Raw genomic sequence first — 20,551 nt, forward strand, 5'->3', positions numbered from 1 at the left:
CAAACATGGGGAGAACATACAAACTCCACACAGATAAGGCCATGGTTGGGAATTGAACTCATAACCCCAGTGCTGTGAGGCAGAAGTGCTAACTACTAAGCCACCATGTTGCCCAAGGTGTTGGTACTATGCACAACTTAGAAGTGATGTTTTTACTCATTCCACCATATACAATGCCGCAAAAGTGGGAGCAGTGTGATTTTTACAGAAGCAGTTCCCAAAAGCAGAACATGAGCAAGCCCCAGCGGATAAAAAGGAACATTTGCACATAATGGAATACATTGCTCATCTTCATTTTTACACTTTCAAAAACTACTTTTAAAGAGTGTTGCATTGTATTGACAGAGCATGGTTAAATAATATTTTCAAATTTCAAGCTGGTAATTTACTCTATTGGTCTAAAATAGTCCAATAGTTGTTAAACCTCTTCTCAATAAGCACTACTTCTATCACCAATGTTACTATGAGGAAATATGGAAAACATGTACTGTTGTTTGAGACACCTGTGGGTAGGGATGAAAACAACTGTCTAATATTGAATATGTAGGGGGGGTGGAGGATGCACGTAGACAGTATATAATGAGATTGTACGGGCTGCCCCGTGGAAGGGGGTAACCAATTCCCACTAAACCACCTTTTCAGCACCCACCGGTGGTACACAGAAGTACTTTATACAATAGTTATTATTTATTACATTGTACTTGAGCGCCCAGTGGACAACTGTCTAATATTGCTTTCACTATCTTCTAATTATCATTATTATCATCAATTATTTATAGGCTGTTACAATATTTTACAGCGGCGCTGAACAGTGGTGAATTATGCATCATACATAAAATGTAGTTGAATAACATGCAAAATACAGAACTAACTACATAACAAAAATTACTGGACAAACATAAAGCATAATATGAAACATACAACAAGGAGATGTAAACAAGAGGACAGAAGGGAAGAGTGCCCTGCGCCAGAGGGCTTACAATCCAATGGGGAGTGACAAAGCCAAAACAAGAAGGGCAGGAATGACACAAAGTGGGAGAGGAAAACTAGTCACACAGGATGGAGGATGGATTGAAAGAAAGGTGAGATGGATGCCTGATAGGAGGAGGTTACAGTAGTCGAGGTGGGAGAGAACGGGAGAGTGGACGACAATTTTGGCTGCATTCCACCTGTTAAAAAAAGGTGGAGGGAACAGTCTAAGAGAGAGACTGGTTATGAGGAGAGAAGAAGAGGACAGAGTCATCGGTGACACCAAGACTTGAGGAACAGATGAGAGTGTAGTGTGGTCTATGGTGAGGAAGATGCAGGGGAGGAGGATACTGTGAAAAGAGATGAGCTCAGTTTTGGACATGTTAAGTTTTATGTAGTATTAAGACATCTTTCAGGAAATGGCAGAGAGGCAGCTGGACATACTCAATGAGGGAGGCTGTCATCAGTATACAGGTGGTACTGGAGTCTGAAGGAGATGATAAGTTCACCTAGGGAGGAGCTGCACAGCTGGAGCAGAGGGTCTTCTGCAATGCCCCTCTGCTCCAGCGGAGGGTATAGAAAGAGATTTGACGGTCCCCAATAAGAATAAGAAATGGCGGATGAGAGTGAGGTACAGACAGAGAGGGAATGGTTGGAGAGATAAGAAGTGTATTAGGAGAGAACAGTGTTACGACCGCCAATGGAGTGAAGGGTGTGCAGAAGAAGATGGCGGTCAATGCTGTTGAAAGTAAGCGGATGGGGAAGTGACTCTTAGACTTAGCAGAGAGAAGATTGTTCATCACTTTAGTTAGGGCAGTCTCAGAAGAGTGAAGAGGATGGAAACTTGACTAAAGAGGGTCAAAGAAGGAGTAAGAGGAGAGAAACTGTGAGGCAGTTATATGCTTGCTACTCAAGGAGTTTGGATGTGAGAAACTGGCTGGTTGATGGAGAGAGACGTGATCAAGAGAAGTGTTTTTGAGGCTACGTGAGACCAGAGTGTGCTTAAAGGAGGGGCGAACATTCTTAAGTAGAGGGACAGGTTAAACAGATGTGCTAGGTTCAAGAAGACTTTAGCCACAGATCCAACTGAGATCAATGAACAGAGGGTGAAGAGGAGAATGGAAATGGGGGCAGGTAAGGTGAGTGGGGGCAGGCAGGTGGAGATATTTCTGGCAAAGTTGAGGGCTGTGAGACATAATGCCTTGTACAATGTACACGTCAAGGAACGTGTGTTTTTTGTAGGTGATTAGCACAGCAAAATAAACAGTGTGACATGTAATTTTAAGAAGGGCATTTGGTTATGTACTCACCTCACACCCTTCATGTCTCTGTTCAGTGTCTTGTTTAATAAATATATGGCATCCTCTGAGGTACATGCGACATAACGTAGAACCTCTGTCCACCTTTCTCCCGCTGAACTCTGCTCCAGAAAGGCAATATTGGCGCTGATCTTTTTGTTATTTCCATGAGCCTCAGCATCCTTTACGTAGAAATGGATATTTTACATATCTATGTCTGTGTTGCATGTCATGAATATGGAGATATGGAGAGTTACTTAGTGCATTCTGACAAAATCTAAATGTACCTTGTAAAGCGCTTTGAATACAGATTTGTAGACAGAATCAAGACTTCCTCCACTGGTTTCAGCAACTGTCTGAATTTGTTGAAGCCACTTCCTTCGGGAAGATCCTCGCAACTTCTCTGCCTGTGTTCGCTCCACACTGGAGGTCAAAAATTCCACCACGCTTTCAAACACCTCCTTTTCTGGTCCTGGCAGCTTGCGGATCACACCCAAGATGTAGCTACTGAACTCAGGCACTGACAGCTTCCTTGACCCACGCTGAGATTGTGAAGAGCTTAGGCTCTCCCTTCCTGTACAAAATAAATCATTACAAAATACTGCCTGGCTAAATTTGTCCTAGCAAACTAGTGGTTCAGGAACCAAATTTGGTCAACAGGGGCATGTAAGGAGTGATTTGAATGTCTCTGACCACAATTCCTTTAGTCATGTGGAATAATACGGATTCTTATAAAATAGATGTAAGCATTTGAATAACTTCCGTTATAAGAAGACCCATAATGCAATCTTATATTTTTATTATAAACAACCTTTAGTCTTTTTGCAGCATTAAGCAATCGTAATAATATAATTTTTTATTTATTAAAGCATTCTAATTTATTTAATTTTGTGTCTTTTGCCCCCACCAGAAAGTGGACTTGATACTTGTGTTTGCAAACAAATCATTTTGTCTGCTTCTCAAAGGTGTTCATTTATGAGCCGGTAAGAATTCTGTCCTACAGCATATTTAGTTCCCCATATGGCACATACATTGGTGCATGTCCACATTCCACTTTTTGGAACCACCCTTGTAAAAACACTCTGTATAAATTTTTGCAGGGCTGACGGTCCCGATGGAAATGAGCATCATGGAAAGGGTAAACACTTGAACTGAAGGACATAGGGGTATATTCACTAAGCTGTAGGTTTTGGAAAAGTGGAGATGTTGCCTATAGCAACCAATCAGATTCTAGCTGCCATTTTGTACAATGTAATAAATAAATGATAACTAGAATCTTTTTCAAACCCACAGTTTAGTAAATATATCCCATAGTCTTTTACTTGAGGAGCATGCCGTACATTAATGTAACCCCCACGGGTTACCAGGACTGGGGGACCTCTGTGTTAGAACAGGCAGGCTGGATTTCTAAGACAGTACTTGCTGTACCTGAGCTGTCTGAACTTACCTCTAACCATCGCCTCAGACTCCATCCCGTCCTTGTATTTTATAAGAACTCCTTCTATCTCCTCCAGCAACAAGAATCCAGAACCATCATTGTCCCATTTCTCAAAGAGAGCCTGCAGGATCAGTTTCTGCTGTGCAACAAGGACATCACGACGTACCTACCAGGAAGCAACAAGTGATTATCATAAACAAAAAATGATTGTGTCATGTTTGCCAATAATAAACAAGGGACACTTAAGTTGTAAAAATAATAAGTCATTTAAAGATGCGCTGACACATTTTTGTTCACCACTTTAAAATGGCTGCAGAAGGTGGATGTGAGCAAGAGCACCAATCAGATGTGGCCATGATTGCGGCTTCTCATTGGTCGTTCCGCTCACACCCCCTTCCAAAGCGTCACATATGGAGCACCAGGAAAAAACAACTGCACGGAGCAGCCCTGGGCCTCTAGGCAAAGCGTGGATGTGTAATGTTCTGCTCTCTCCCCAGGCGGTAGTGCAACTTTAAATGTGATACCTTAACTGAAATGAAAAACAAAACAAGAAAAATTACATTGTAATCCCCCTTGGCGGGCAAAAAACTATAATTTAATTATTATTATTATGATTATAATTAAGCTGAAATGTTAGACTAAATATATAACAAATAGGTGATAATAAATTGTATAGAATGGTACAAATAAAAAGCATAACTATAGCAATCCCAGGACAACTGAACTGGGGCCAAGAACCCGATGAAAACATGTTCCTCTCATTGTCCCCTCCATTGTACTACGTACTGATTTTACTGCAGAAGTAAATGAATGCACTTATAATTTAGGCAGCTGTGTCATTTGGGTAAAGCTGTAATTAGTAAGTACGTTGCGTTTTTAGATGGAACAAATCTTAATTGGTGGCTGTGACATTTGCAATCTAGTTGAGCTAGTTTAAGGGTGTGGGGGCCACCTAAAGAATTAGCCGTGGGCTCAATAATATGCAGTTATATCATTAGTATGAATTGATAGGCATGGAACATTTCTGAACAATGAGCTGTCATCTTCAGACCACATTTACGAACATGTTTAATAATAATCCAATTGTTTTATAGGATCATCATCATCGCTGTTGCTTTCTGGCCACACATAGTACAACATCAGGCCTGATAGTGGCTGCAATTTCGAGGCGTGTATGGCCACTAGGAACACTGCACTACCACCAACATAACAGATTTTACTAATGCACATATCCTCCTCGCCGGAGACCCAGGCACTACTATATACAGCCGTGTTTCGTAGGGCTCTTCTGTTCTTGTTACAGCTCCACTTAAAACAAAGGGAGGTGGACAGATGGTTTGAGCAGGAGAATGCAGCTTCTGATTGGTCCTCTCTCTTAAACCCCCTTTACTGCCACTTAAAGGTGGTGAACTAAACTGATTTGCCAGTTCTGTAATACAGAACCTACATAGACCTGGGAAAAAGGTGGGACGGGGCACTTCAGTAAAATATATTACATAGTTAGTAGTGCAGCATTAAATGTAGTGTGAGTCCACCATTCTGATGGCAGAAATAAGTAAAGTTGTGTCTTAATGTGTCATACTGGAAGTTCAACCATTGCTGTTATAAGTTTGAATCCCCAGATTTTCTTTCTTGAAATGACAGCAGGCGCGGGCTGGGGGAGGGAAGCCCGGGGGGCACACAGCCGGCCGCATGACATGAAACGGGACGCGGCCGCATCGCCTGTCATGTGATGCGGCCGCCTGTGCGCTGACGCGGCCGCATCTCATGTCATCAGATGTGGCCGCCGGTGAAAAGGTGGTATATTGTATCCGGGGGGCAGCCGGCTGGCCTACCCCCCGACCCTAATAGCAGTCTGACTGAGCGGCCCCCTGCCCCCCGGGCCAGCCCGCCCCTGAATGTCAGTACCATTGTATCCACTATACTGTGATTAGGACTGTAGAAGTGTTTTCCCAGTGGTCAATCAGATTTATTTTATATTATCCTACACAGTGGTCGATGTGGAGATATAGTAGTGGTGGTAGGTAAGATGTAAGTGAATGGAATATGGAATAGTTTTACAATGAAAGCAGTAGAAGTGCCGGTATGACATATCACGGTATACCGGCCCACCACTGGTCCTACACACTATACAACACTGAGGATTCCTTCTTACGTGCCACCCTGGTTAAGATTCTGCTCTGTAGTGTGACCTCTGTTAAAGTGACAACATGAAAACCTTTGTTTAAACACCCGTAGCTTGTAGAAAACTACTGGCTGATATTACAATATGTCTGTAGTTACATATAAAATATTTACTTATAACAAGGTGAAGGACCCTATATGTATACAAAACTACATTGATAATTCTATGTTTACCATCTTTGCATTAGTAATGTATTAATAAACGTATCCCAATCAAGTAATCTGCAATTATACGTAAATACATTTAGATCAGAAAACGTATTATGAACAGGCATTACTTTAGCTAACAATGCAAGTTTCTCCTCTTCCGTCTCTACATATTCCTTCTGTATGAAGGAGGTAAGCTTCTCCACTGCTGCAAGCGGCACTCTCTCTCCCATGAACGTCTCCATCAGCTGCACAAATTGGGGCAAGTTGACAGTGCTGCCATTGAAAGCACTGGGAATGCGAGAAGGACCACGGGTATTAATATCCGAGATGATAGAGCGTAAATCTAGGAATAGAATTCATTTAAATATACATTTTAAAAGCTACCTTGTTTTTTTCATCAGACCTGTATCAAGTACATTGTACGTTAGTGAGTGTATCTCTACTCTACACAGAGAGAAATAAGCAGTTTTGTCAACTGAAGCAATATTGATCCAATCATTTCACTCGGATATAGTGACATCACTACGTTCCTCATGGCTTAGTGATGTCACTAGTTCCAAGTGAATTGATTGGCTGCAATCTCATAGCTATTGCTTCGGCTCAAAAACGGCTGCCTCCACTACCTGTAAGATAGACATAAAGAATGCAATTATGCATTGCCTGCTCCTTACTTACTCCATCTGTATACAATGCACACATCTAGCTATGATTTATAGCAGGGTAGCTGAAAAATCAAGCTTTTTCTAATAAAATGTTTTTAAAATAAATTTATTCAAGATAATTTCTGACATTTTCAATAAGCAGCTTTGTTTTATTCCCAGCACCCATCCCAAACTGCAGCAGCAACAGTATTATGTAAGTTATAGTTCAAAAGAACCCACAAATTAAAGTGAACCAGAAGCTTCCAGTCACATTACTGATAAAAGTTTCATTCTATAAGCTTCACATTCTGAGCCAGTGTCTTTCCGAGAACACATTTTGTTCAAAAATGGATAGATTATATTTACACTCCGGTTGCTAGAAGCTCCCTTTGATCTTGCAGACAAAGGAAACAGAAGAGTATCTGTAAATGACCACATCAAAGTGAACTTTGGATGCTGTATAACACATTAATGTCACGTGGCACAGAGCATAAAGAGACAGCATCTATAATTGAAGGACATATACTATCTACAACAAATCCCCCTGTACACAGCTGGAGAAGATTACCAATTTTACTGTTGTAGAAGGGATGATAGATATGACCCATTCCATCCGTTACACAATGGCCTGCTTAATTTCTTCCTACTTATTATCGTATAGCATATATTACTGCGGATGGAAACCAAGTTAGTACAAACATAAAAATGGATCATCAACATTAAAGGGGTTGACCCATACTTTGCCAAAATTTAGGCCACCTCTTGCTTCCCACCACTCCTTCTTGTAAGGAGAGCAGGACCTTGATGGCGTGACTCTTGTAATGACCCCCAGCCCAAAAAGTTGGTGAGTATGGGTGACTGTGTCCAGGGGCCTTTATTAATTTTTATACAGCCTTGAGCAAGTATGACTAAATACATTATTTTACACCAAGACATCAAGCATCTGAGAGACAATCTGAGCTGTCATTTAAGTACTGAGATCTTTATATTTCCCTGCCCTTGAACTGTGTACTTAAGTTAGGGGATAGGAGGAGCAGGGAGACTTACATTATTATGTTGTGTAGACATTCGTTGTAACTGTAACACATAAATATTAAGCTGTGTATTTAGTAGAAGTTGTGGGAACAACTGCAAAAACACCACTAGTGTCAGGTGAAAACCACTTTAAAACATGTTACAAGCATTTCACTAAAAAATGATCACAAGTTGTATGTGATATATATACAATATATATTCTATAATAATTACCAGTGAATTTAGAGGTTGCTTCACAACATTCATCCCGACTTCGATCCCCATATAAACTGTACCTAATAGCCAGATCTGAAGTTAGTAGATCACCTACAATGATAAGCAATGATTAAAGCATAGATACAGTATATCTTTTTTATTATAATTTTTTATTTTTCAATGTTATAGCCATTAAAAACAACTGCAGCTTAAAGGAAAACTTCATTTTTCTGAGAGGATTTACAACAGTAGCTCCAGATGACAGCTGTCCGATAATGATTCACAATAATCAGCACTCTGCTAAGAACAGTAATCTAGTCACCTCACCTCAACTACTGCAGAACTTTCCTTACTCTGCAATCAGCTCTTCATTGAAAACTTCAAGTCAATCAGAACAATTGTCTCACCTGTTTGTAGCCTTAAGTCCATCAGTTCTACAAAAAAATTTCAGGAACAAAGTTTTAGCTTGGATTCCTCTGCTTGTTCTTTGAAGAAGACTCGTTTTGTTTGACTGTACATCATGATTCTACCTTCTCCAACCCTTAGATCTCGGCTTCGTCCCCTTCTATTCTACCTTCATCCCTTGACTTTGGCTTCGTCCATAATTATTCTACTTTCTACAATCCTTTGACTTTAGCTTGTCCCTCACTATCAGTCCTCTCAGGACAAAGTGGCTTGACTGGACGTGGTGTGTCTCTGATAGTTACCTTGCTACCGATATCCGGTGACTTTGAATGGTAAATTTAAAGCGGCAATAGCTTTAAAGGCAAGTTTTGCAGGATACCAGCGATTTCCAAACAAATCGCTATTTGATACATTTACCCCCAGGAGAGTAATTGACCTAGTTCACCAGATTAGAGTCCTGGCTTGTTGATATCTTTGGATACGAAAAAAGTCTTTGATCGCATTGGGTGACTTTTCATGATGCGCATTCTGGAGTCTTTTGGCCAGTATTTCAGCTTCATATCGCAACCCCTCAGCCTAAATTTGAGTTAATGGGGCTCTTTCCACTCCATTTATTATTACAAATGGGACCCGACAAAGCTGCCCTCTCTCTCCTCTCTCTCTTCTCTCATTTTTGCACTTATAACCCTTAGCCACCAAAATCTGACACCACCCAGATATATAGTATTAAAATTAGCCACTGAGGCCACAAGGTCGCCTTGAATGCCAGCGACATATTACTCTCCGTTTCTAAAGCTTTAACCTCTCTTCCTAACATCTTTAGTGAATTACAGAATTTTGGATCTCTCTTTAATTTTAAAATCAATGCAAGCAAAACAGAGGATCTAGATTTGTTTTTGCCTCCCACCATTAAAAATCTTTTGGAACTCAATTTTCAATTTCAATGGCATGTACACACATTTAAATATTTGGGCATATGTCTTACTAAAAAATTGGATTCTCAGAAAGCTATTTATCCCTCATTGCTACTATTAAAAAAAAATTAACCACTTGCAGCAATTTATTAATTTATTGGAATGGCCGCATCACCTGCATCAAAATGAATATTCTCCCTAGAGTGCTATACCTATTTCTGATATCGCCTATAAATATCCCCACCAGGAACTTTGTTTACAATGTTTATTTGCGCTGACAAGTAAGTAACCAAAAGTAAGATTACAACTTTTACAAAGCTCTGGGCTGGATGGTGGCTTCGGTCATCCCAACCTCAAAATATACCTCTGCAAGGCTCAATTAGCGCAATGTATCCAATGGTACTCTCCTCCCAGCTCTAGAGTTTGGGTTGATATTGAATCTGATTCACTCTCCTATCAACTTCACCAATTTTCTGGTCCCAGCGCTCAACCTGGCCACTCGTGGCCTGTTTTTACCTAATAATCCATTTGACTCTTACCATATGGACTTCGCCATTTTCTCTAATACCTCTTTGGTACAACCTAGATTCCCCCCCCCCAACCCTAATTCCCGTCTCTCTTGGTCATCAACTAGTCTCAGATTTCGTAATAAACTGATCATAAAGGGTATATTTCCCATATTAGCTGAATTCCAAGACTCAAAAGAATACCCTATTATCACCTTCCATCAATTTCTTCAAATCAAAGATTTCATTCATACTTCTTCCACCAGAGTCTCTGCAACACCCATTTCTCCCTTGTATTGTCTTAGCAGTTCCTTATCCAAGGGACTCATTTCTTCTCTGTACCATTCAATGCTTACTCCGACAAACCCACACAAACCTATCCATTACACAAAACGGGATAGAGATTTTGGCAAGGAACTGGATGTGGAAGAATGGTCAGACATAAAGGAAAACGTCTCCAAATTCTCTGTTAGCATTACATTTAAAGAAAACACCTACAAACTTCTCTACCACTGGTATCTGGTCCCAACCAGGCTTCATAAACTCTATCCTAGTTCTTGTCCCCTTTGCTGGAGAGGCTGTCAAGAACCAGGATCATTCTTACATATCTGGTGGACCTGTCCGGTTGTGCAGAGATTCTGGTCGGAAGTTCGGACTTTAGTTACTACATTAACTGCGATGACCTCCCTTCACAAGCACAGTATACACTACTACCGGCTCCACTTCTCAGACCTTCTAAAACACCTTAATAACCTTACTAGATACATTCCTAGTTCGGCCACATCACTGATAACCAGCTCTTGGAGGAACCAAAACCCACCTTCCATGACAGCCCTTAGAAAAAAAATATGGCACATCTACGAAATGTAACATACGGCCAGCATCTTAAGAAACTCGACTATCTCCTTCCTTAAAACCTGGTCTCCTTAGACCCAATTTAACAGTGTATTTCCCTTTACTCTTAACATTAACCCAAATCCGATCACAATATGCTCTGATTTTCTATACCTCCCCTTTCCTCTTATACTCTCCTTTTCTTTTTCCCCCTTATACACTACTTTTCTTTTTCCTCTCCGTTCATTAAGACCAAACATCAAGTTTGATATTTTCTTGTTTCATGCTTAAGCTGCACTTTAGATGTTACATGCAACCCTGCTCTTTGTTCTATTTGCTCATGGTTGATGTATTCAATAAACAATTTATAAAAAAAAATTAAAAAAAACAACCTGGGTGGGAAATATAGGGCTTCAATGGAGTATTTTGAGAAAAAAGGAATTAAGTCTGAGATTTGTACTCCTCCATGGCAGATTATATTATGGGATATACTCAAGCAATATACAGGGTGGGGGACAATAATAACCAATTAGCAAGATATACCGAATAGAGAATTTTTTTAGCTGCTGACTGGAGAACATGTCTGCCAAACTAAAAATCGTTCAATGATAGAATATGCAGGTGATAATGACTAGGAAAGGTATGGAAGGATGTTTATCCTGCTGCTTTGCACAACTCAGTCACAGAAGCCTGAACCTCCTTTGCCCAAGATATAGCACATGCTTGTGTTGAATGGGCTTCCAGTACTTCTGGCACTTGTTGCCCATTCCTCTTGTATGCCCGAATGATCACTTCTCTGATCCATCTGGACACGGCTTGTTTAGAGGGAGCATATCTCTTCCAATGTTGCCGGATATCAGAAACTCCTGTGTCCTAGACAAGAATACAGAAATGGCTCTGACCAAATCTAGAGAATGTGGTTTCTTTTCTTTCTCATCTTTTGTTGTGGAAAGAAAGATGGTAGCATTATTTCTTGATTGATATGGACTGTATATAAAAGCAGATGCCATTAGCTATAATACTTTCAAAGCCATCCACTTCACCGGTATTTCTTGTAGGGGTTCAAGGATGTCTTCCATAATCATATTGAGGACTAAATTGAGATTCCATGGAGCCACAAAAGGTCTGACTAAAGGACGGATCCTTTTTACTGCTTCAAAATAATATATAATCAGTTCTCCCGAAGATAATTTGGTATCCAGCAGCCACTTATTGGTGACACTTGTAGTGTGGCTAAGGCAAGATCGAGAAGTCTAAGATGCGTGGAATAGTCACTGAAGATGGATTCATTTTTACAATAATACATCCCTAACTTTCCTGGAGCGGGTGTTCAGATTTTCAAAGATAGCAGCGCAGCAGTTCCCTTGTCACAACCCTACCTCTGCTTACACCACAGAGGTGCGTTCCTGGAAATTAAGCCAAATAAGCCCTACACTACAAGACAACAAACTTCCGCCTAGCTAACCTGTCTAGCTCTAGAGGAAGGGGGAAGCTGGCCTATATAGCCCTGAGGCGGCGTTTTTATTTGACCTGTCTCTAGCTAATAAAAACAGAAGCAAACCCATAGTAAATGCTGCTACGGAGGACTCAAGAGGATAGAGAACTCACTGCGGTTGTGCCCCCAATGATGGCAGGAGCTGCAAATACAAATACATATAAACTTTACTAGTGTATTGTAACGCTTCGGTCCCGCAAGTAGTACCTGTCTCGTTACCCGCATTTAATTTATCTGGAAACTGTCATGTTTCAGCGTCAGACAACTTCATTCATTCAGCTATACTCAGTTCGGCATTGGTGCTAGGCTATTGCACTTCTGGTCCTCCCTCCTCTTGTCATTGGCTGAGCATTTCTGGAGCACTATTTAAACTGGATTCACCTGTCTGATGCCTGTTCTTCAAGCTCACTTCCTACAGCCTGTGGTTCTGGTTCCTGTTCTCCGTGTGGATCTCCGCTATTCCAGCCTGCTCTCAGTTTGTGGCCTGTGTTGAACCATCACTGCTCTAGTACTACTATTACCATCTTCCCGTGTACTTCATCGTGACAGCTCCGGTTCTCTCACCGCTACCACTCAGAGCCGCTATTACATCTGTGACTCATCAGCTGCTATTCCGAGTTGCCTCCACTATTTCCAGCCTGCTCTCAGTTTGTGGCCTGTGTTGAACCATCGCTGCTCCAGTACTACTATTACCATCTTCCCGTGTACTTCATCGTGACAGCTCCGGTTCACTCATCACTACTACTCAGAGCCGCTACCATTACTGTGACTCATCAGCTGTTACCACGAGTTACCTCCGTAACTTCAATCTGCTCTCAGTGTCTGGCTTCGTTGGACTACTGCTGCTCCAGTACTACTATTACCATCTTCAGTGGACTTCATTGTGACAGCTCCAGTTCTCTCATCAAAGGCCGCTACCACTATTGTCACTCATCAGCTGTTACCACGAGTTACCTCCGCTACTGCAGTCTGCTCTCAGTCTCTAGCTGTGTTGAACTCTTGCTGCTCCAGTACTACTGTTATTATCTCCAGTGTACTTCATCACGACAGCTCCAGTTCTCTCATCGCTACCACTCAGGGCCGCTACTATTGTGACTCATCTGCCATTACTACAAGTAACCTCTGCTACCTCAGTCTGCTCTCAGTCTCTGGCTGTGTTGAACTTTTGCTGATCCAGTACTACTACCACCATCTCATCTGTACTACACCGCGACAGCGTCAGTTCTCTCACCACGATCACTCAGAGCTATTGTGTCTCATCAGTGGTTGCTACGAGTTACCTTCACCATTTGTTTGTTCTCAGTATCCTGCTGTATTGAACTTTTGCTGCTCCAGTACCACTATACTATATTTTATGTATTTCATTGTGACAGCTCCAGTTCTCTGATCGCTACCACTGTGAACCACAACTGCCTTGGTGACTCATTGCTTGTTCTCTCCAGCTACCTTCGATCCCCCGTGTATTCAGCTCTATTCTACTGCAGAATTCCAGTTGCTCCAGAATCTCTTGTGTTACCTGGCTCCTCCTCACCGTTCTGCTGTGCACCCACTCACAGGACCGCGACCTGCAGGTTTGGTGCCGCTAAGTCCATACCTCCTTGCAGGGGTTCCTGGTGAACAGTGGCGGATCCAGGGTACAACAGTTTTCTAGATCCGCCCCTGCTGGTGAAAACCACCTGTCTGTAAGACTCCACGCCTGTGCGTGGGCTAAGCCGTGTTCAGCAGAGCCTAGGGATCAATTTCCTATAGCCAACCGTGACATGTATAGTGGACATTGTTATAGATAAGAAAAGGATTATAGCTGTAAAATAAAAACTATTTTACAAATGTAACCCCTATAAGGAAAACTGCACAAAAGTGAACTTACCCTTTAAGACATTTGACATTCTTCCAGCCTTACAGTCACACTAATCACCCATTCGCTGGGAAAGCTCTGTATGCTAGAAGAGTCTTGACAACCAGTTGTAGATAGTAGATCGACCAAGGGGGCCTATTTTTTAAATAAGTTTGAGAAAACCTCCTGGACATACTGTATATCTTACCTTATAGGTTGTTCATGTATCTGTAATGTGGGTGCCCTCAGGAAAACTACTTTCCTAGCATACCAATCTCATAGCAGGTAATGTTTAAACTGACAATATGGCAATATGAAGAAATTCAGTGTAAGTAACGCCATGTGAAATATCTAAATATTTAGAAGTTAATTGGAAAGAAAGACTTGCTGAAAATGTATCCATTGGTGTAAATTTTTTACAATTTAACATTATTTTATCACTAAGCTGTCACAGAGAAACTATGCTGAGCGATTAGTGTTACTTAGCACTCTGGACCCACCGTTATACTATATCTAGCCTTTTTCCCCACAATTGTCTGAGATATTTCCAACAGACTTACACAGAAAATAATTTATTTCATCAATAAAAAAAAATTTCAGTCCTGTCATTCTACTAACTCTATGAGATGACACTAACATGAGATGACACTAACATGAGATGGCATTAACATGAGATGGCATTAACATGAGATGACACTAACAGAACTGGTATTGTGGAGGTACAAGTAGCTCTGCAATACTTGATAAATAGTCTTCTCATGCAAGAGAATGGGGAAGCTTTAACCAGTGACAGCAGGCAGTAACCTCCTTCATATATAGGGTGAAGTGAATAAATTGGCTTAGTGGGGTCTAGAATCATAGATATCCAGTCTTAGATAAAAGAACATGGACTGAACTAAAACAATTAAAACAGATTTTCCACCTTTCAGCCTTGCTAGTCACCCTTCTTCTTCTCCTGCTCTGGTACTTTAATGTGAGTCCCTTTCTTGAGACACCTACTGTTTGCTCATTGTATCAGCTGGGGACCTTTGTCTGCCTTCTGTAATAAGTTCTAAGGGCCGGAGGACTCGACTGACAACCAGCTCCGGAAAGAACAGCTGCTGCGGTACATCCTTCCGTACTGAGAGATTGTCACTGTGGCTGATCATCAGTCGTTAGCAATAACTGCAAAAGTGAGGAACTGCTGGGGATGGGGTAAGGGAAGGGTCATCCGAGTTATATATCTTATTAATAATTATTTGTGAAATGGTTGGTATTAACACAACAATGCCTTTTTAATACCATATAGCTACAGTAGAAGTATTATTACTAAGCTATTTTATTAGTCACCTGACCAGGGCTTGCCCTCAATAAAATGTGAGGCTCTGTTGCTTCTGTCTGCTACCAGTACGGCTCTTTCATCCTCTGCTGTGTGAGTTTCACCTGTAAAGATACACAACATGTTAGGGGAATACACTATGTGATTTGGCGCACTTTCAGCAATAACGCTCTCATAAGCGCAGGTGTTATTTTAAAGAGTTTAATATGCATGTTCTACACCTATTATTTGTGCTTTGATGCTGACAGTCCACAAATTCCCTAAGCAAATGGACCGGTACTTGCACACTTTTTAACAACCATTTGCTTCTCTTTATTTCACTACAAATGCAACGTTCCCTGCAGCAATCTTGCAAAGTACACTATGCTGCAGGGAAGCTCTAAGACCCATTAATGAATCCGCTTCTAAAGCAAATTGCCACATTTCAACTACCATTTACCTGGTACGAGCCCTAAGTCCTATAGTCCTCAGAGGTCATTGAGAGGCGCAGTGCTGCATCCTGACATTTGGACCTATTGATGGAAATGGATTGGGGCAACTAAAAGCTTTCAATGTATACAAGTGTAACCAGTCTCACCAAATTTAGCACTATGGTTCAATTCCAATGTAAAACAACGTGTTTTATATGGTACAACTTTGATGACAACTTATGATCCTGTGTTTTCCTATGCACATGGAGGTATATTTACTAAACTGTTTGAAAAAGTGGAGATGTTACTTATAGCAACCAATCATGTATATGGACCCAGTTAGGAGGAGGAGCCTATCATTACAAATTCAGACTTCTCCTTAGTGGTCTTTTCTTATCACAAGAAACCCACCTAAAGATGACAATACCCTGAGCCACAGCAATGACTCTACAGCTCCTGGATAAAGCAAATAATAGTGTCTTTATTTCTTGTTATTTCTCTTATTCTGTGTTTTGTCAAGGCAGTAGCCCACACTCCTCTGTAATTGTGTTCTGCTCCTGTCCACTATCTCTCTCCAATCTGTAATGTCAGACTGAAATAAATATGAATCATTTCAATAATTTAAACATACAAATCTGTCTTGTTTTCAGCTATGGGATACATAGTGCAAGGTGCTCAGACTATAGTCAGATTTTCTGAAAGTTTCCAAGCTCCGGCACGCACCTCTATACATCACGGACAACAGACTACGAGAAAAGGATTTAATTTGCCTTTTGTTAGTACAAAATTTTGTAGGTGTGATGTTATTGTTTTTGCTATTTGGATATTTCTTAGTGACACTAGACAGCTCCCATTATACTATGCACTCCTAGCTAATGCAATTGTAAGTTGGCTATATTAGTGTGCCTCTCTGACAATATTTTTCTATATGAGATACAAAGTCATCCAACAAAACATTGTGGAGACAAAGTAATGGACAAATACATTTCCTTCCATCAGACAAACTATAACTTTAGCTGAAGATTTTAGAAGCTTCATGATCATGTCTGAGGATCACTGAATGACTTCTAAAATTCTACAGCTATTAAGATTTGATCATCTCTAATCATCTATCTAATGTCTGTGTAGTGAACTGCACGGAATTGAGACATTTTCAATTTATATCTAGTGATTATGGGTCAAGGGAGTAGTAAGACTGATTTTTTATTTTTTTAAATCCAGCATTAGAGACCGCTGGATGTTTAAACACATCTCAAACTGAGGAGATTTAGCTGAATTAGAGGAATCCAGAGAACTCCTGGGTCAAAACACAATTATTATATAACTTGCTAAAATCTTGTTCATTTAGAGTTTTATAGATTGCAGAGTGCCTAATAAGAGATTTAACGTTTTCTACCATAGGAAACTACTATTCTATGATACACTATGGATTACATTAATGCAAATTTGTTGATAAATAGTTGCAGAATCAGGATAATCACCTAATCTCTACCACTCCCTACCACTAGGTTCATTATCAAAGTTTTTTTGTCTAATAGTTGAATTTCTTCAAGGCTTGATAACAGAGTCTCTGGTTTCTGATCAGTCTTCAAAACTTTTAACTAGATATCTCCCTGATGCAATTCCTGCTCTTGTGATTCGGAATGAATTGACCTATGTGACTGTCCAGTACGTCTCATTAATGTGTCTTGTATAGTCAGATTCTGTCTGCTGATCTTCATTGGTCCTCTCCTAAAGATGAAGCATCTGTTTTAGTAAGCTACTTACTTTTATTCTCATCCGTTTCAATCCTAGACACATCCAAAGCATCTTCTCTAATGTTGATTGCACCATTCAGTCCTTGTTTTTCCAAACCTTCTTCCGTGTCCTTTACTAAACTCACTGCCTCTCCAAGCTTAGCCTTCAGCTGCTTTTGTTCTAAAGTCTGTTGCTCAGAAGGAACCATTCTCTGTCTTATATCCGACACCTGATCCTCTGTTGTAGTTTCTGCCAGACTTTCTCCTGGATCCTCAGCAGACGTACTGTCCTTGTGGTCATACACACAGGGCAGAGACGCGCTGGGTATAGGTGATATAGTTGATACGGTAGTTGTAGGCTCTTTTCCAGTCTCCTCAGATGGATTAATCCCTCCCTGAAAATCAGCCCAGAAGTCAGTTGGATCCATTTCACCCAATTCAATTACTGGCCCTAAAGTAACAAAGAAAAAAAGATTAAATTACATGTGGAAAAAAAATGGGCATATTGTTAAATACTCTAAGGGGGAAAATTCAATTGACCGCAATACTGTAAAAAGTAATGCGGCCTGCGCTCTATTACCGATGTTACGGTAATAGTGCGCATAATTACCATTAATACGGTAATTTCATGTCGGCTTTTTGCTCACGACTCCCTGACCCGCGGGCAGAAAGCCGGGTTAAATTTACTGTACTAACGGTAATACACTTACTGCGGCGGTATTTTGGGGGAAATTGAATTCAAGGTTAAGTTTACTCTCCTAACCATGAAACCTGAACAAAGTAAATCAATGTTACTTGCTACTGAGAGAAATATGCATACATTACAAAACTGTTTTTATTAGAAGTTAGTACATATAGGGGCCCATTTAGAGCTGGGAGCCACTCTGTTTCTTTTCCGTACAGCACACGCGCACCATGAAATGTGTTCGCATACAGCTGTAAATAGATTTCAGCATATCGTTGACTTGCGGCTCTCCACGCCCCAGGAGGAGGACTGGTGGCAGTAAGGGACGGGCATGTGTACTTTGATTACAGTAAGGGTGTGTTCACATAATTGTGACACAATTACATATATAGGTATCCGCAGATACACCTTTTAGGTGGCGTATTTCTTGCAGGTGCTGGAGGGCAAGTCCAACAACACGCACTGATATTAATGACTATATCAGTAGTACTATACAGCCGCTTCTGATTGGGTGATTACTTCTCCTCCACCTGATAGTACTTAAGTCATTAGTGTGGCAGCTATATTATATATATTAAGTCATAGCTTAATTGACATTATTTAATTAACATTTACATTTGAACTACTGGAAGAAAGAAGAGTCCCATTTTATTTTTAAAGAGGAAAACAGATTTTTACATGTAATTTATATTTTATATTGAAAATAAAAATTTGCATTAATTAATAAGTGTCCAGACACTATTCTCTCTTATATATTATACTTCATGACTTCATAAACTATAGCACTGTAACACTAACACTGTAAAGCCACATCTTAAGCTATCTCTACGCTATTGTGGGGCGTAAGTAACCCCACTTGTACGCATGACAGACATCTGGCGCACACGCTACTGCTTTAGCTGGACGCATCTTGAGATGTGTTCGACTGAAGCGTAAATGTGCTTTTTCCTACGTACGTTCAGGGTGCAAACGTGTCCACCATTTAATGGTCCCCATAAGAGTTTGAGATATCATCTAACAAGTATCAATTCAGATTGAAGAGATAGTAGTCTGAGCTCACACATTCCATTCCTTCCATATTTATTAACAGAACATGGCAGACAGCCAAATTACTATTATTTATTGCAATAATGTTTTAACTCTGAAAAACCTCTATGCAGCCCCTAACTAAAAACCACATTTAAACCACATTAAACTATTATTTGTAGGATGAATGGTTCCTTACTGTGTTCTGTAATTTTGAAGCTGTACAATATTTTTTTAGAACTCAGCACAACCTATTTCTCATACATTGCCGCATGCTACTACTACATTACATGTAACCTGCATGTATACACTGAGTACGTTTTCTCACATTGTCGAGGGTTCCGTGGCTGCCACGCCTCTGCTTCCAAGCTTATACTGTCATAGAACATTTCCATGAGAGCAAGAATCCTCTGCCTGTCTAGGAAGCCAACCTAAAAACACAAACAGCAAAATGTGAATCCACTGTAATCATATCCCTCCAATAACTAAAGTGGCTAGTATGTAATATGAGTGTGATATTGGGGGATTTCTGTCACATGTTAAAGGTTTGGAAATACAAAATAATGTGTCACCTGCTGTTTAAATAAAAAAGAACCAACCTTTCCCGAATCACAGGCAAGAAAGAGGTCGGAAAACTTCTGTCTCCAAATATCATGACGAATAGTCTCACGGAACATGTCAGCGCACTGCGCCATGTGGTGCAGAAATTCCTGGAACAAGTCTGTGTTGATGTGACGGATAAATGGATACACATACTGCAAGGAGAAAGGTAGACAATATTGTCTCGGTGTACACTGCAAGAGACATACATATGCAGTAAAATAGTAAGTGATTGATATATGTCTGTTTATTAAAAGAACAATTACTTAGGAGTGTATTTGTGATTGTAAACACAATATATAATGTATAAGTATTTAGAAATAGTATATTAAGGAAAATCATTCTAATACTATAGACAAAAATATGCATATTTCAATTAATGGACACACAAGTCAAAAAATAATTAACTGATCCAGCCGAGCAATTTATTAAAAATAGATGAAATTGTGTTATGGATGAAATGATATTTGAATATCACACATATGTAAAACATGGCGCTCAGGACATATGACATAAACCAACGCATAGAAATACTGAGCAGTGACTGGGTTATAGGACTGCTTCTTGTACATTGGGTATTCTTGCAATTATTAGGAACTAGTTTTATTATATATATATATATATATATATATATATATATATATATATATATATAAAAAGTTCTACAATGATTAATTCGATTTACAGTAATTGGTAGACAAAATTATCAGTGCTAAATGTACCATAAAGCATAAATAACCTGTGCCTAGGGAAGAAGAAGCTTAAACGTGGCTTTTTATTTGCATGGCAAATACAACAAGCAGGCAGAACGCCCTTGGAGTGTGACTAGCGGATGGCTGGTGTTTATAGATGGCAAGGGTTGTGTGCCTATAGGATCC

General features: G+C 40.2%; 1 protein-coding gene across 1 annotated transcript in view; it reads right to left on the reverse strand.

Annotated features, from left to right (window-relative positions):
* EFCAB5 (EF-hand calcium binding domain 5) overlaps window positions 1–20,551 on the reverse strand; it is a 58,234-nt gene that overhangs the window by 26,064 nt on the left and 11,619 nt on the right. Inside the window, exons 6-14 of the mRNA XM_075196883.1 lie at window positions 19,673–19,828; window positions 19,402–19,504; window positions 17,394–17,813; window positions 15,228–15,320; window positions 7,929–8,021; window positions 6,168–6,382; window positions 3,715–3,871; window positions 2,555–2,841; window positions 2,280–2,449 (exon numbers count right to left, since the gene is read on the reverse strand). Coding sequence (XP_075052984.1) covers window positions 2,280–2,449; window positions 2,555–2,841; window positions 3,715–3,871; window positions 6,168–6,382; window positions 7,929–8,021; window positions 15,228–15,320; window positions 17,394–17,813; window positions 19,402–19,504; window positions 19,673–19,828 — 1,694 coding nt within the window. The remainder of the gene's footprint in view (window positions 1–2,279; window positions 2,450–2,554; window positions 2,842–3,714; window positions 3,872–6,167; window positions 6,383–7,928; window positions 8,022–15,227; window positions 15,321–17,393; window positions 17,814–19,401; window positions 19,505–19,672; window positions 19,829–20,551) is intronic.

This window comes from Mixophyes fleayi, chromosome 2 (genome assembly GCF_038048845.1).
Source record: "Mixophyes fleayi isolate aMixFle1 chromosome 2, aMixFle1.hap1, whole genome shotgun sequence".
Lineage (NCBI taxonomy): Eukaryota > Metazoa > Chordata > Amphibia > Anura > Limnodynastidae > Mixophyes > Mixophyes fleayi.